Source organism: Pan paniscus, chromosome 3 (assembly GCF_029289425.2).
Source record: "Pan paniscus chromosome 3, NHGRI_mPanPan1-v2.0_pri, whole genome shotgun sequence".
In the NCBI taxonomy this organism is placed as follows: domain Eukaryota; kingdom Metazoa; phylum Chordata; class Mammalia; order Primates; family Hominidae; genus Pan; species Pan paniscus.
Genome location: NC_073252.2, coordinates 22,993,161 through 23,010,228, shown reverse-complemented (window position 1 = coordinate 23,010,228; position 17,068 = coordinate 22,993,161). Strand labels below are relative to the sequence as shown.

Here is a 17,068-nt window from a genome sequence, read left to right as displayed (position 1 = left end):
TGGGCAACAAAGCGAGACTCCGTCTCAAAAAAAAAAAAAAAGAAAAAAGAAAAAGAAAAAGAAAAAAAGAAAGGTTAGTTTGAAATCATCTGATTTTTTTAAAGGCTTTATTGTATTCTTAAAATTCACTGGACCTGAGATGGTGGGAGACCTTAAGTATCACTTCAGAGTAGTGGAAACTGAGTTAAAAAGCCCAAAGTGATGTCCATCAGTTGGGGCACAGCATAGATATTGGAATACTACAGACAGAGAAGATAATGGTTTCCAGTTAAAAAGCACAAGGAAAGATTCTCTGATGTGTGATCAAGCTGCTTCTCACATGGGCAACTCCATGAAACCTGTTCTTGTGAAGCAGGTATGCCAGGTTCTATGTTTCTAAGAGAATGTGCCTCATAAATGGTTTAGGTTTCTGACCACATCAATATATGCCTCACCAGACAAGTGTGGTAAAGTAGCTCATCAAAAAACTTACATAAACTTACATAGATAGGTAGCCAGATAGAGACATATAGAGTATATGTATATATGTATACATATTTCTGTGTATGTGTGAATGTGTTTGTGTATGTGTGTTATTCTGGCTTTATTAAGCACTATATTAATCACTTGGTCATAGTACATGTTCTCTAAAAACCCTTAAATTGGTCACAATGGTATATAGCAGTATAGAAATGTGCAGGAAAATAAATTGATAAAATCTGAGAATCTAGACTTTGAAAAGACCCAAATAATGAGCACCAACCCCTTTCCTTGGCAGTGGAGAATGTTGAGGTCCAGATAATGTATTTTGACCAGAGTGATGAATGTCCTTAAACAGAAGCATAAAGTACGTATATCAAATATGAGAATAACATCTAACAGTCTAAGGTGTTCAGAGCATATGCAGATATAAATGATCTCATTTTATTTTCACAACTGACCTTGGATTAGGCAGAACAGCAGTTAGCATTAGTCCCATTTTACAGATGAGGAAATTGACACTTAGAGAGTACCAATGATGACTTACCCAAAGACACACCACTAGAGCACAGAACCCTGTTCATCTTTCCTCTCCAAAGCCTGCAGACTTTCTACTTCGATGCATTCTACTCTTCCATGCTTCCCAGTGGGAAGGAAGGGCAAATGACAAGTACGCCATGGGTGGAAGTAGCAGGGGGAAATAAATGAGAAGGGCATCTGGCATATCCCTTTTTAAGGTTAACTCTGTAAACCCTGGCTGAGTCTAAGTGTGGTCTACATATGTAGACTAGTGGGACACAAACATAAGAAATTATTTTCTTCATGACTTTTCAAATTCCACAAATAAAACTACCATGTATCCAAAGGAAATGAAATCAGTATGTCAAAGAGATATCTGCATTCCCGTGTTCACTGCACCATTATTCACAATAGCCAGGATGTGGGATCAACCTACGTGTCCACAGTGGATGAATGGATAAAGAAAATGGGGAATACAGTGTCATTTTTCACAGATTTAGAAAAATATTATTCTAAAATTCATATGTAATCAAAAAAGAGCCCGAGTAGCCAAAGCAATCTTAAGCAAAAAGAGTGAAGCTGGAGAAATCACATTACCCAACTTTAAACTATGCTACAAGGCTACAGTAACCAAAACAGCATGGTCCTACAATTGGACCTTAAAAAGAATAAAATCCTGTCATTTGCAACAACACAGATGAACCTATAGGACATTATGTTAAGTGAAAGAAACCAGGCACAGAAAGACAAATACCACATGCTCTCACTTATATGCGGAATCTAAAAAAGTGGATCTCAAAGAAGCAGAGAGTAGATGGTGAGAATAACATCTAACATTTTAAGGCATTCAGAGCATATGTAGACATAAATGATCTCGTTTATGGGGCTGGGGAACTCAGGAGATGCTGTTTCAAAAGAGACAACATTTCAGTTGGATAGGAGCCACAAATTCAAGAGATTTATTGTACAACATGGTGATTATAATTAATAACAACCTGTTATATTCTTTTAAATTACCAAAAGAGTAGATGGTAAGCATTCCCACCACAAAAAAAATGCTAATATGTCAGGTAATGCATGTGTTTAAGGCATTTTAGATTGTATACATGTTTCATAACAACATGTTGTACACAATAAATAGATACAATTTTTGTCAATTAAAAAAATTAAAAAACAAAAATTGCACACTCTATATACTAGCACCCACTAGCCATTCTCATGCCCAGCCTTCAACCTCGTTCTTCCTCTGTGTTCTGACCTGGCCCCTTGTGGCTAGCAGCCATCCAGTGCAGCCAGGAGCAGCCTGGTTAGCAGTACTGAGTCAATCCAAATCCCACCCCACGTGGCCCCAGAGCCATACAGTTATATTTAACAGGAGTTATGACATGAACTGCTTCCTAGGGGCCAAGGTGACAAAGATGTCCTCTGAGAAGCAATAAAACAATAGATACACAGTGAGAATCTATATTCAGGTATTTGGGTCTCTATTCTGAGCTTGCAATAGATTTTTAATTGGCTGGTGTTTCTAAAAGGTCACCGTATTAACCTTTGAGATCTTTCCCTAATGCTTAGGATTTTTTTCTAATGCACATTTAGAAAAACACAGGCGCTTAACACATTTTGTCCAGTTAAATGGACCTCTGTGATCTGAAACTGGCATAGGCAGGTGGCTGCCAGGTCTGCACTACTTTGGGAAATAGATGTATTTCTCCTTTACCTGCTCTCCGTGGGAAGGGAAAGACGTAGGGGGAGGGAGAATGCTGACAGACAACAGCAGGGTGATTCTGTGCTCAGCATCTTGTCTTGGTGGTATATCCAAGCTGCAAGATTTATAACCTTCTTGTTACAATGTATCAGCTTCAACACTTTCAGTGAAGTCTTCAATAACTTCGATGACATCTTGCTGAGGGGTTTTGTCATTAAAAGCTGAAAGCTGGTCATTAACAAACCTTCTCTGCAATCATCTACCGCTGTGCTAACTCAGGCATGGATCTGCCTGGAAAGTTGGACTGGCTCAGAAACTTTTCAGAAGGCTGCATTTTTTTTGTGTGTGTGGGGGGGGTATATTTCTTCAGGGAAAGAAAATATGCCTCCCAACCATTTAGTCATTTATTTCTCATTATTCATTATCTAGCCTTTCCATGATAGAACCAAATTCAACAAATATGTGTATAACACTACTATATAACAGTCATGGTGCTTAGAGCTGAAGATATAATTATAAAAAAAAGACAAAGCTCCAGCCCTCAGAGAATTCACAGCACCTCCACCCCCCCCAAAAAAATTAGTCAATCATTTACAGAATCCTTAGGAAATGTGCCAGACTTTTTTAAGGCATCATAAGCATTATTTTGCTCATCTTTCACCACTCTTTAGAAGATCAATGTTCTTATTATCCCCATTTTAGAGATTAGATGACTGAGGTGGTTGCCTGTTTCAGAATTTTCCCTAAAGTTTTGGGCTCATTATGGGCAGAACCAGGGTCTCAAACCTATGTTTTCTCTGACTTCAAGCAAGCTCATCTACTTCAAACAAAAGTGGGCCAGGAAGAAAGCAAAGAGCATGGCATTCCAGGTGGAGGAAGGATCATAAGCCAGGCTAAAAGCACACATGTGCTGGGTAGGTATGAGAAACAGGTTGAGCACCGCTCGGATCCCCTTTCAAGATAATTTAGGTGATGGGGGCAGTATCGGCCATCGGAGCAATGGCCCCTGGCTCCCTATCCTTCCTCATCTCCATGAAAGCACTTAGACTGGAGAGGTATCCATTTGTGTGCATCTACATATGAAGCCAAAATTGCCCACTGGCTCTTAAGTATCGAGGAGTGGCATAAATGTTATGAATATAATACAAATTCTTATGATACGAGAAAATTTTAACTATTTGAATGTCATTGAATCCCAAACATATACAAAGATTCAAGTGGCAGAACAATTCCCAGTTGCTTGACAGCAGTTTCCGCTGTCAATGATTTGACTTTTCACCTAATCTGGTCACCTCCCACAGGGAAATAATGAATGGAGGTGCTGCTTTCTCCTCAGTGCAATTCACACTAGAAAAAGCCAGAGGACCAATGTTATAACACACATCCAGAAGTTCCTCAAAAAGGAAGAGAAACACAGAAATATGGGGAAATAGTCTGCTATAATTTGTGGGGGGGGATAGAAAAATAACAAGTCTTGGAATGGCATTTTTTTAATAACAAGGAGAATAACTTGGAGATAATAGATATGTTTTTAAGAGTGCACATTTTGTAATAATAATAATTGTTACCATTGGTTAAGGAGCTACTATGGGTCAGGTAGTTGCTAAGGGAATTTTACACATTAGCTCATGAAATGGAATCTCAATATAACAACCCCGCCAGAAAAAAAACATTATCCCCATTTTTATAGATAAACAAACTGAGGATTAGACAGGTTGAGCAATTTGCTAAAGGTCCCTTATTGAATAATTTGCAGATCTGGAATGCAAATCTAGTTATATGTTATTTCAACTTTTTGGTATCCTTTACTCTCACCTGCCTCTACATTACTTAAAATATAACCTATTAAAAGGTGTTTAATACAATTAAACAATGCAAAATTTAAAAGGCACTAGCTGATTTCTCTCCTTTTATTCTAAAATGACATTTTTTCTCTTTTTTTTTCTCATATTCCAAAAGGAAACAGAAACATTAGCATACCTTTTAATGCTCGATTAACTGCTGTGGGAATCTGCCTGAAGAGATCAGTAAGACCTCCAAGCGGACCCATTGATCCATCTATAGTGTCATTATGTGCCTCTCCATACGTGTGATGTCAGAGGAAAGGCTTTGTTCGTGAGAATCACAGAGCCATCATCCATCTGACTCCCTGGGTTTTGGTCACTTCTCACCTGCAGCGCTTCCCAGGAACATCTTCCTTGGCCTGTTATTATTTTTAATTGCTCACAGGGTGCTTCTTACTATTAAAGTTCTTGCCAACCAAGATCATCAGCATTACCTCGGAGGAGTCTCAGAAAATTGATTAGCAAGTTCAGCTCTGCTCTTTTGATGAGAACTAGGATATAGGGCGTCTGAGCTTTGCTCAAGGTCACAGAACCTGTCGGCTCTTTCAAAGACAGCATGAAGCACTTTGAAAGAATACATGCAAGCCCAAAGTAACCAAACATAAGGAAAAGTTTCTGTGTGGTGGGACAAATAAACACTTTAACTCAGACAGCCCTGAACTCACAGATTATATCTCACACCAAATAGTTAATAATAATAATATACATGCATTCAGCCTTGTTCCAGGAAATACTACTTAGTGCCTTTTCTTTAGCAAATAATGTAGCCTCTTTGAAACTCAGTTTCCTCATCTATAAAGTAGGAGTAATGACTTCATATCATTGTTTTGAGAAGGAAACGAGATGATGGTATCAATTACAACTCTTTTTATTGAAGAGATAGAAGCCCAATTAGAATAAGATTAAGCACAAAGAGCACTTTATTATGATGAAAGTAATGTCTCTCGAGAACTTGCATGCAGACAGATCTCAGGAAAAATGAAAAGCAGAGGCTCCAGTGCTGTCTGGAAGTTCTCCATGTTTACTTTCCTTTAATGCATAGATATCTTCCCTTCTCACTGTGCCTAAGCTTACAGGGTAGAACCGAGTCACCAGTGGCTCACAAAACTACATCCACCCAACCCAGTCCAAGAGATTAAGAAACTAATTGGTCCACGTTCTAAGTACCAGGGAAGAACTGAAATTGTCCCAGCTCACGTCCTGTGCCTACGTTTGGACCAGTCAGTTATCTGCTGAAGGAGGAGGATTGTATTCCACTTGCATGGATGTCCCTGTGGTAAGCATGTAGATGGGGAGGTGAGTATTTTATAGAAGAAAGGGGAAAGAGAGTTGCACCACAGCAGAAATAATTGGTGTCCACTACGAGAATACATAAAGTTACCACACCATGGTGGGGCGCGGTGGCTCATGCCTGTAATCCCAGCACTTCGGGAGGCCAAGGCGGGCAGATCATGAGGTCAGGAGATCGAGACCATCCTGGCTATGGTCTCTACTAAAAATACAAAAAAATTAGCCAGGCGTAGTACCGGGCGCCTATAGTCCCAACTACTTGGGAGACTGAGGCAGGAGAATGGCGTGAACCCGGGAGGCGGAGCTTTCAGTGAGCCAAGATCGTGCCACTGCACTCCAGCCTGGGTGACAGAGCAAGACTCCATCTCAAAAAAAAAAAAAAGTTACCACACCACTATACCCAGTCCAGAATAAATACATTTATGCGTATGTTTTTCTTCTCAATATATGTATTTCTACACATTTAAAAAGTCTAGTTTTTTTAAAAGGCAAAACAAAAATAGTACGTGTCTATTACAGTGAATATAGCTAGCCTACTGTTAAGATTCAGAAGAGAACATAGATGCTGTAGACAGTATATGTTTTATATGCCTAATAAACCTCTCATCAAGTAATTTGAAGACAAAATAGAAGTTCAACAAATTGAAAAACATATTTTTTGTCCTAACCCTATTCTCTCCCGTCTCTTAGAAATCCAAATCTTTTCTTATTTTCCACTCTTATCTTCTGTTACTTTTCTATCCTTGAATCACCTTAGTTTGGGGTCAATCATTAAGCATTTAGCATTAAAGATGTAAAGGATGGTATAAAGTACTTGAAACTATTTGAAAAAACAACGAAATGCCTCTATATGATTAGCACTGAACAGAGTACCAGGCTGGGAATGGAAACAAAAAAAAAAAGCAATTTCTGTTTATCTCTCTTTCCCAAAAATACGCAGAGCAATTTTAGGCAAGTCATTTGTGTTCCCTGTAGCCATCCATAAATCTGCCGGGTAGTAACTAGCCTATTTGTTCTTCAGGATAAAGCCTGGGAATATCAATAGATTAACTATGAACAGGACCCATCTACAGGGAGAAGTGGAGAGGAATCTCAGAAAACTAGAGATTTCCCTCTCTTATCAGAAGATGAACTCCTACCCGGAAGAATCTATTTTGTGTGCAATACAAAATAATTTCTTCACTTGGGTCAAACTGCAAGAATCCAATTGCTCTCTGCCAATAAACTCCAGGCCTGAGTGAAGGATCCAGTAAATAAATTTCAGGTTTTGGAAAAAGACCACTTTGTGTCACTTTCCAGAATTCCTTCTGGTGATACCAGTGTAATACTGAATAATTTTAGAAAGAATAATGTCGGAACCTCTCAGAATGATAAGAAATAAGTGTGGCTATCATGGTTTTAAAAAAAAAGGAAATTTAAAGTCTTATTTTACATTGGATTTTGTTGCTACGACATGATTCCTTTTTAAGAAGGAGAAATTGGCCGGGCGCAGTGGCTCATGTCTGTAATCCCAGCACTTTGGGAGGCCAAGGCGGGCAGATCACGAGGTCAGGAGATCAAGACAATCCCGACTAAAACCGTGAAACCCCACCTCTACTAAAAATACAAAAAATTAGCCAGGCGTGGTGGCGGGAGCCTGCAGTCCCAGCTACTAGGAGGCTGAGGCAGGAGAATGGCGTGAACCTGGGAGGCGGAGCTTGCAGTGAGCCCAGATAGCGCCATTACACTCCAGCCTGGGTGACAGAGCAAGACTCTGTCTCAAAAAAAAAAAAAGAGGAATTAAATTTGGGAAGCAACAAATAATAGGAGAGGAGGTGCTAACTTGCCTAGAAATGTGTGTTACCAGTTAAAGGTTATTCCTTCATGACTGTTTTCAAATATGTTAAGAATTCATATGAAAAGAATTCCATGGAAGGAAAAGATATACTAAAATAACATTATCTTAAAACACAACTCACATTTTCCATACGACAATAAAAATGTTTCTAACTGGGCTGCTTGGTTACAGCTTAAATGCAACATACATTGATGGAGGACTTGTGCCATTTTTAAGTTTATTGCACAGATGCTTAATTTGAGTTCTTTAAAAATCCTGTCATTTCATTTTTTTTTGGTAGTTAGGATATTAAAATATGCAAATGAGCATGTTATAGTTGATCAGTGCTAATCTTTTTTGTAATAACTGATGTTCTCTCCCAACAGCCACCACTCCTTCTGTTCTTGTCACCTTCACCCGGGAGTCACAAAATGCTGAAGACAGTCGCTTTTTACTTGATTCAATTTCAGGAGGTTGTAGCTAGGCCAAAATCCTCCACTTCCTCTTTCCTAAATACTTTTTCCCCCTCTCCTAATTATATGGCTTTGCATTGATTTACATGGATTTCAGCTTTCAAAAATTATTGGTCTTTGCTGAATGCAAATAAGCAAATGGGAAAATTATATTAAATTTGCACAATTGATCTTTCATCATTTCAAATGGTACCTTTGAACAGTTCCTGAAATGTTTGTCTGAAATACTCCCAGCGTTGAGTGTCATCAAGAGGCGCTGGGTCACTCTGGGGAAACCCATTCTCAGTGATGTAAATTACAGGGTTATTATATGTATCCTAGAAAAAAACAACAGAAGTTTTATTCCAAACAGATGTTTTAAAAAAAGAAAGCTCATAAAATCAGGTACATTACCCTCTATCTTCTGTAAGCTACAACCCCAAAACTAGTTTTCATCAAATTGCACTGACCCTATTAACTTAATTTTCCATGCACTGACCTTTTATAACTAACAATGGAAACGCAAAACTGTGCAAATGTCCATGAAGACAGTCAAATGACTCTTATTATAATGAGAAGACAGAAATATCTTTCTTCCATCAGCATCTGTTGATTGTCACTGCTCCTTAACCCCTCAGTCCTGCCAGTAGCTACATTCTACATCCCCCACAGGAGGGGTTCTGAAAACCTGTACTTGAAATTTTAATTTTAGCTAACTGGATGTCATCCAATATAGCTGAGACTCAAAAAAAGGATCCAACTATCTCAATCCTTAAAATGTCTTTTATAATCATAGTTGTGACACCAGATTGAAAAATATGTCCAAATTACTTCTATAGCCACAACTAACTTTAACAACAAATCCTAGACTTTGACCACTGCTTTTGAAGCCTTTACCGGCTAGTTACCCCTCATCAACTCAAATCCTAATCTGCTCTTCCCAGGCCAGCAAATGTATATGCTATTACCTAAAGTAATTCTTTTTTCAGGTCCATATATATATATATACATATGCCTGTCTTGCCCACCTTCACATAATTGGGTGTACATGGACACACAAAAAATCATGCATTTACCTTAATATATTTCAGTAGTTTACGTACTCCCCATGGTACCACGTAGATCCAATCCACATTTTTCCAAGATGGATCTGGAAAAAATTCAATTTCCGCATCCTGGAGAATACCTAGTTCTCCTTTCTTGTTCTCCTGGTACTTGATTAAGCGAGTTGTATAATATTGCACAGCAAAAAAATCAGCAGTGCCTTTGATCATTTTCTTCTCTTCTTCAGTGAATTCTGGAAGCCTCGATGATGGATAGCCTTGCTTTTGACTCATGGAGGCAATCTGAGACTTGACAACTTCAGGATAATCACCATCGATGAATATGGGTTTAGCAAATAAATCCAGATGGAAAGTGATGGCTCTTTTAGCAGCTTCCTGGTCAGACACTGAGTTGGGATCTGCTGGTTCCAACCAGACTGCAAAAAGTGATAGAGACACCATACCTTTCTGCTCTTTTCGAAATAAGGAATCATAGCTGTGCCAGGATCTGGCATGAGCCTTAATCAAATTATAAGCTGCCTGATAACCTCCAGTCCCAAAGTGAGGGATACCCGGAGGAAACATACCTAAGTCATATGACATCACAGAAAGAACATTAGCTTCATTTATGGTGATCCACTGCTTGACACGATCCCCAAAGGTACTGAAGCAAAACTGAGCATATTTGTCAAAGGATTCAATGATTGCCTCTGACAACCAACCTCCTTGATCTTCTAAAGCCTGAGGCAAATCAAAGTGGTAGAGGGTCACAATGGGAGTAACCCCATTTTTTAACAAATCATCGATGATCTTGTTGTAATAATCAATTCCTAGGAGGAAAAAGAAAGTGCCCTAAGAAGAAAAGTTATTTGTAGTATATTGGCAATAAATTTTAAAAGGGAGACTATCAAAAACAATTTTCTGAATGACTTTCATTCAAAACAAGTTTTATTACTTCCTTGATATAATCAATGAAAGACTGAGAGGAAACATTGAGAATTCCAAAGAAGAGTAGTTGATCAAGAAGTAGGAGTTTAATGGGGTGACATGATTGAAAGATAAACGTATTGAAATGGATACATTTAGGCAGATCGCTGTTATCTAACTTTGTGTTATTTTCATACTTATTGAAATGATTTCATGCATTTGTATGTATGCATGCTCATTTTTGTCTCTTAGCCCCACTAGAATATAAGCCCCATGATAGCAGGAGGCTTGTTTAATTCACCTCTGGATCTCCAAATCCTGGGATAGTACCAGAAATTTAGAGGCTAATAAATATTTCTTTAATAAATGCATGGATCCAATGGTATTAAATATAAAGTAAAGGAATTGATCCAGATGACTGCCTTAATGCTTTTCCAGGTCAACTAGTCTCACAAGTCTAGGAAAAGAGACCTACTGAGAATGAACGAGAGCTCAGCATCTGCCCCAGAATCTGGGTTACAAGGACAGACAGCCAGAGGCTTAGGACATTAAAAGTACCCAGTTGGAGGTTTGCTCTAAAACTCCAACATAGTTCATGGGGATACATAGCCACCTCTGGCTCTCATCTGATTTTTCCAGGACTGCAAGTATGTAAGAGAGAGTTTTTAGACTTGCTGCAGAGTTCAGAAGAAAGTTTCTAAATTGAACATGACCTGGCTCAGAATTTATGTCAAGAATTCACTGAGTCTAGCTTAATGATGACGATTAGCTTGGAAGAGGCTTTCTGGGAAGAGGCTGATGTTAGTATTTCATGTGGTTTTATATTTAAAAATATGGAGGCAACCTAAGCTTACACAAGAGAAGCTGCCCTGTTTTAAGAAGTTGTTTCCTGGATAAAGATTATGAAGTCATATGTAGAAGTGTGTTGCACTGAAAGTCCGCCTAAGGAAAAGGTCCCTTTCTTTTTTCTTACCTTAAGAGGCTCCAATTTTTAAAAATAACAATTCACACTTTTGTATGTATTTCATTCATTCGATCATTTGTTTGTTAATTCCTTAAATACACATTGATAGAGAAACTACTATATGCTTGACATACAAACATAAGCAAAACAAACACCACCCTTGTCCTCAGGGAGCTTAGTAGCAGAGACTACAGAGAAATTCATAAACAATTACAATAGAGTAGTAGATAAATTACAGAGTCCTATTTAAACATATGAGAAGGGGCATCCATCCTAAACTCAGGGTATTTGAAAATATTCTGAAAGCAACGTAGCGTAATTGTTTCAAGAGTGAATTATGGTGCCAGACCACCTAAATTCTGTCCTAAGTCTTTCACCTAGTAGCTCTGCAACCTTGGGCAAGATCCTTAATCTCTCTGAATTATCTTTTCCTGTATGAGAAATGTGGATAATAAGAGAAACCTTCTTCAATTAATTGTTGTGAGAGTTTAATGAGCTGATAAATTAAACATGTTTAGAACAGTTCTTGGCATATGGTAAGGGCTCAGTACAGGTTAGCTATCACCGAAATAGTAATTATTATTGTTATTAGTGACATCTAAGCTGATATTTAAAATATGAATACAAGTTAATCACTTAAGGTAAGGAGAAAAATGTGATCAAGGAAGAGAAAAAGAGGAAACAAAAACAATACACAAAGGAAATGTTAAAACAAAGACCACTCAAATGAGAAAAACAGACTATTTACTCAGAGTTTGCTATAGCAAGAGAGTCAGCCACCAATACTTGCATTTGGCAGGTATTCAAATACAGTCAGGACAGAGGAAAAGCTTTAGAGTGGAAAAAAGAGAACCCTTGGGTGTGCCTTGATTAAAGTTTGTTGGCCTTGGGAAGCTATTGGAGAGCTAACTAGAAGCAGGGCATCCTTTCTGATTAGTTTGGGGAGCACATTTGGTTTTCTCAGGTTGCTCCTGAGTTGGAAGCAGGGAGCAGGGGGTTAGAAAATACAGAAGGTATCAGTTGACCACACTGTGACTATTCTGGGCTGATTGCTGCAGAGGCTAAGGTTTGGCTTCCTGGGTTTCCTTTGTCAGTCTGAGTTTTATTATCAGATATGACCTGGCCAGTGTTTGTATATTCACTCACTTTCTGGGAATAAAAAGTTCAGTAGAAGGAGGAATAGAATGGTCAAAAGAGGAATAGAATGGTGAGAGATGAGCAAGGTAAGCAGAAGCCAAATTATGCACAATCATGTGTTCTCTCTCTGTCTGGGTAAGTGGGTATTTTTGACACCAGCTCATTTATTTTGCAAACTGGAATGTACTGTGAATCATGCATAACAACTCCATATTTGGAAGACACACTTCTATGCTATTTCTCACTTGGTAGCAGAATAACTCATCCTCCCCCCAGAGATGTCCGTTCTCTAATCCGTGAAACAGGTGAACATGTTACCTTCCATCGCAAAAGGGACTTGGCAGATGCAATTAAGGTATGGACCTTGAATTGCGAAGAGTTCCCTAGAGTGTCCAGGTGGATCCAATATAACTACATGAGTTTTTAGAAGTGGAAGAGTAAGACAGAAGAGTGGGTCAGAGAGATGCAACAACGGAAGAAGAGGAGGAGAAGTGGCAGCTTGAGAGAAACTCAACCCACTATTGCTGGCTTTAAAAATGGAGGAAGGGGGCTAGGCGCGGTGGCTCATGCTTGTAATCCCAGCACTTTGGGAGGCAAAGTTGTACGGATCACGAGGTCAGGAGTTTGAGACAAGCCTGATCAACATGGTGAAACCCCATCTCTAAAAAAATACAAAAATTAGCTGGGTGTAGTGGTGCGCGCCTATAGTCCCAGCTGCTCAGGAGGCTGAGGCAGGAGAATGGCGTGAACCCGGGAAGCGGAGCGTGCAGTGAGCCGAGATCGCACCACTGCACTCCAGCCCGGGCAACAGAGTGAGACTCCATCTCAAAAGAAAAAAAAAAAAAAAAAAAAAGAAAGAAAATGGAGAAAGGAGACCGACCATGAGCCAAGGAATGCAGATGGCTTCTCAAAGCTGAGAACAGTCCTTAGCTGATAGCCAGCAAGATAATAAAGACCTCAGTTCTACAATCACAAGGAACTGAATTCTGCCAACAACCTGAATGCACCAAGAGACAGACTCTTCCAAAGATCCCTCAGAAAGAGACACAGCCCTGCAGGTATCTTGATTTCAGCCTCACAGACACCCATGTCAGACTTCTGACCTACAGAACTCTAAGGTAACAAATTTTTGTTGTTTTAAGCAGCTAATATGTGATAATTTGTTACAGTAGCAATAAAACTAACATACTCATGAAATTTTATAAACTTTCCTTTTTTCTCTCAAAGAGAGTATTTCACCATCCCACCCCTGGGCCCCCATAAACCCACATTTCTATATTTGTGAATGAGATATCTAAAGATAATATGATAAAATAATCTGGGTATTGGTATGTGTGAGGGTTTTCATAGCCAACTCTTTCCATTGACTTTGAACATGAAAATAATATTAGCCTTCATTTATTGAACTCGTACTATGCATTTTGCCAAATCCAAGTGCTAAGCTCTAGAGATGGGTGTTTTTATTCCCATTTAAAAATGAGAAAACAGATTCAGAGAGTCTCAATGTTGACAAATGGCATGGCCCACATTTAATCCCAGTCTGTCTCACTACAAAGACTGAACTGTTCTCACTATGACATCCCACTTCTCATGTTAACTAATGTTCCTGAGCCAGAAACATGTGACTCTATTTTACCAGCATTCATGGTCACCTACTTCAGACCTGATCACAATATCAAATTCCTTTTTCCCCCTTTGTGGAGAAGTCATTAATGATGGCCAATCAATGTAATTCAAACCACATGATAACCGTCTGTTGAAATGAAGATAAGTAAATTTTAAGAAAATTTTTTTCTCACTCATCAGCACAGTAGAGCAACAGAGCATTGCATACTTAACATTCACTATCCCAGAATTAAGCACTTCACTTCTCGATCATACAGTTTATTCAATATTGTAATGAAACTTTTCCATGAAGTGGAGAGGGAATTTTTTTTTTTTTTTTTTTTTTTTGAGATGGAGTCTCCCTCTGTCGCCAGGCTGGAGTGCAGTGGCATGATCTTGGCTCACTGCGAGCTCTTCCTCCCAGGTTCACGCCATTCTCCTGACTCAGCCTCCCGAATAGCTGGGACTACAGGTGCCCGCCACCATGCCCGGCTAATTTTTTGTAGTTTTAGTAAAGACAGGGTTTCACTGTGTTAGCCAGGATGGTCTCGATCTCCTGACCTCATGATCCACCCACCTCAGCCTCCCAAAGTGCTGGAATTACAGGCTTGAGCCACCGCGCCCAGCCAGAGTGGGATTTTTAAGAGGAGAGCCCCAGACCCAGAAAACTCAGTCAAAGGATCTTGGATAAATCACTTGGTCTCTCTACACCTCAGTATCCTCATCTGTAAAATGGGAATGTTAATACTGCCACCTTAGGAGCATGTGAGTATTGAATGAGAATAAATCTGTCAAAGGGTTATTTAACTTTGTTTTTCAGAATGGTGTAAGTCACTGATAAACAAATTCTCCTTCTGAATAAATGTGTATTTTTTAAATGATCACCTGTTACCAATCTAGGGATTTTGAAACTTTGAGAGGTCATTTGGATCCCATTCTGCTTCTGGGTATTTAGGACAGAATTGATTATTTTAAGGATTAAAACTTCTATAGCTTTCTTTCATAGTCAATATTATCTTCTCTAATTAAGCTGATTTCTGCCTATTTGATCTTAGAAAATATGAAACATATTTGAGGTAGAGATCTTTTGGATATAAGAAAAACCAACCCAGATGAACTCATATACAAAGGTGGCACTGGGGGCAGTTGGGTAGTAGATATAGATGCAGTGGACATTATTTTAAATGACAGAAATAGATCAGGGACTCAATGACAGAAAATAATGGCAAGTGGAAGTCAAAAGAATTGAAGTTGGGAGCTGAGAAAATCTTTGCTTCTTAGGGAAAACTGATCTCTTCCATCCCAGCTTCTCTCAACACATCTGCTCCATTTCGTCTTTCAGAAACAGCTTTCCCTTCTGATTCAAGCAGCAGAGACAAAACCGAAGAATATATACTTAAGAAAGAACCAGTTTTCTTTACACACGCAATCTGTTGTGGTCTCAAAATGGCCGTCCCACCTGCCAAAGCTACTTCTGAGCCCCAGTGCCAACCACCAACCAACTCAGCCTCTCAGTACCTCAATTCCAGACATCCTTGAGGGAGGAAAACAATGGAGCAAGCTCCTATTTTTCCATGAGGTCACAGCTCATTATAAATCCAAGGAAAAATGTCTTTCCTTTGTCCTGTCAGCTGTGACCTGGGGTCAAGCAGGATTATATAAAACAAAAATATAGGGGAATTCCCCTAGAAGAGGGCGTGGCTCGAACTTGCAAAGATGATGTCTCAAATTTAAAAAAAAAATTGACCTAGAATCCTCCTTCAACAAAAAAAAGTAACATAGAATTCCTTTGATCTTATGCCTACCATGCATCAAGTTTACAACTTTCTTTGGTTCACACCTTTCTAGATTCACACCATTCACACCATTGGTTTCTTTTCTTTTTTCTTTTTCCTTTTTTTTTTTTGACAGAATCTCGCTCTGTCACCCAGGCTGGAGTGTGATCTCAGCTCACTGCAACTTCTGACTCCCTGGTTCAAGCGATTCTCCTGCCTCAGCCTCCCGAGTAGCTGGGATTACAGGCACGTGCCACCACACCCAGCTAATTTTTGTATTTTTAGTAGAGACGGGGTTTCACCATATTGGCCAGGAGGGTCTTGATCTCCTGAACTCGTGATCCCCCACCTCCCATCAATTTCTTTAACTGCTCCTGTGTTCTCTTGCCACACTGCCTGTATTAGTTTCCTATTGCTGTTAAAACAAATTACCACAAACTTAGTGGCAGGACCAAGACAAATGCATTATGTTACAGTTCTGGGGGCCAGAGGTCCAAAACAGTGCTTATTGGGCTAAAGTCAAGATGTCAGCAAAGTTATATTCCTTCTGGAGGCTCTCAGGTGGAATTCATCTTTCTACCTTTTCCAGGTGGCAGAGGCCACCTGCATTCCTTCCCTCATGGCTTCTTCTCCCATCTTCATCCTCACCTCTTCTCTTTGACCTCTGCTTTAATCATTATCTCTTTTACCTCTTCTCTCTGACTCTGATCTTTCTACCTTTCTCTTTTAAGGACCCATGTAATTATACTTGGACCACACAGATAGTCCAGGACAATCTCCTCCTCTCAAAATCCTTCCCTTAATCATATCTGTAAAGTTTGTTTTACCATGCAAGCTAATACGCTCACAATTCCTAAGAATCAGAACATGAACACCTTCAGAGGGCCATTTTCAGTCTATTATAGTGCCCAACATAGAATACAAGATTAATGCTTGTTTAGTTAATTTATTTAAACCATCCCTGCTAAGAGAACTCATATTTTAAATCATCAAGTGAGCACTAAATTCTGCATAAATATTCCCCTTTTTTAAATTTCCAATACTTGGGCTTCCCACTAATCGCCTGAAATTTACATTTGTGGCAGATATGAACATGTACTTGAACAGTTGAGAAATACAGGAATATGTGATTTCAGTTGCCAACTCAATCTTTTCTTGTTAAACTTTGAAAAACTGACATTTGAAAGAGACAGTCTGTAACAATTCCACTTCATAAAAACATTCTTCTAGTTTGGGGACACAGAATTTTACAAGTTTCCAAATGTCCTATAATCAAACTTTGAAATGGATAGTCAAACACAAAAAGGTCGTTCCTTGGGAAGAACAGTGACAGGGATTTTCTAATTCTTCGCATGCTTTTTGAGAAAATATTTAAATGGGAAAAAAGAGATGGCCTTTCCAAGTTAAAACCATTCCAATTGCTTCAACAGATCACTGCACAAGAATGAACAACTGCTTATTGAAATTCCACCTCCTGGATGCACCTCCAGTGCCCTCTTGTTCAAAGCAAAGTCTGTAATATTAATCAGCCA

General features: G+C 39.1%; 1 protein-coding gene across 2 annotated transcripts in view; it reads right to left on the bottom strand.

The window, feature by feature from the left end:
• Window positions 1-17,068, bottom strand: part of LOC100989541 (cytosolic beta-glucosidase) — a 126,353-nt gene that overhangs the window by 63,780 nt on the left and 45,505 nt on the right. For both annotated transcript variants that reach the window (XM_057302041.2, XM_057302040.2), the window contains exons 3-4: window positions 9,162-9,958; window positions 8,300-8,423 (exon numbers count right to left, since the gene is read on the bottom strand). In XM_057302041.2, the coding sequence (XP_057158024.1) occupies window positions 8,300-8,423; window positions 9,162-9,958 (921 nt within the window). The remainder of the gene's footprint in view (window positions 1-8,299; window positions 8,424-9,161; window positions 9,959-17,068) is intronic.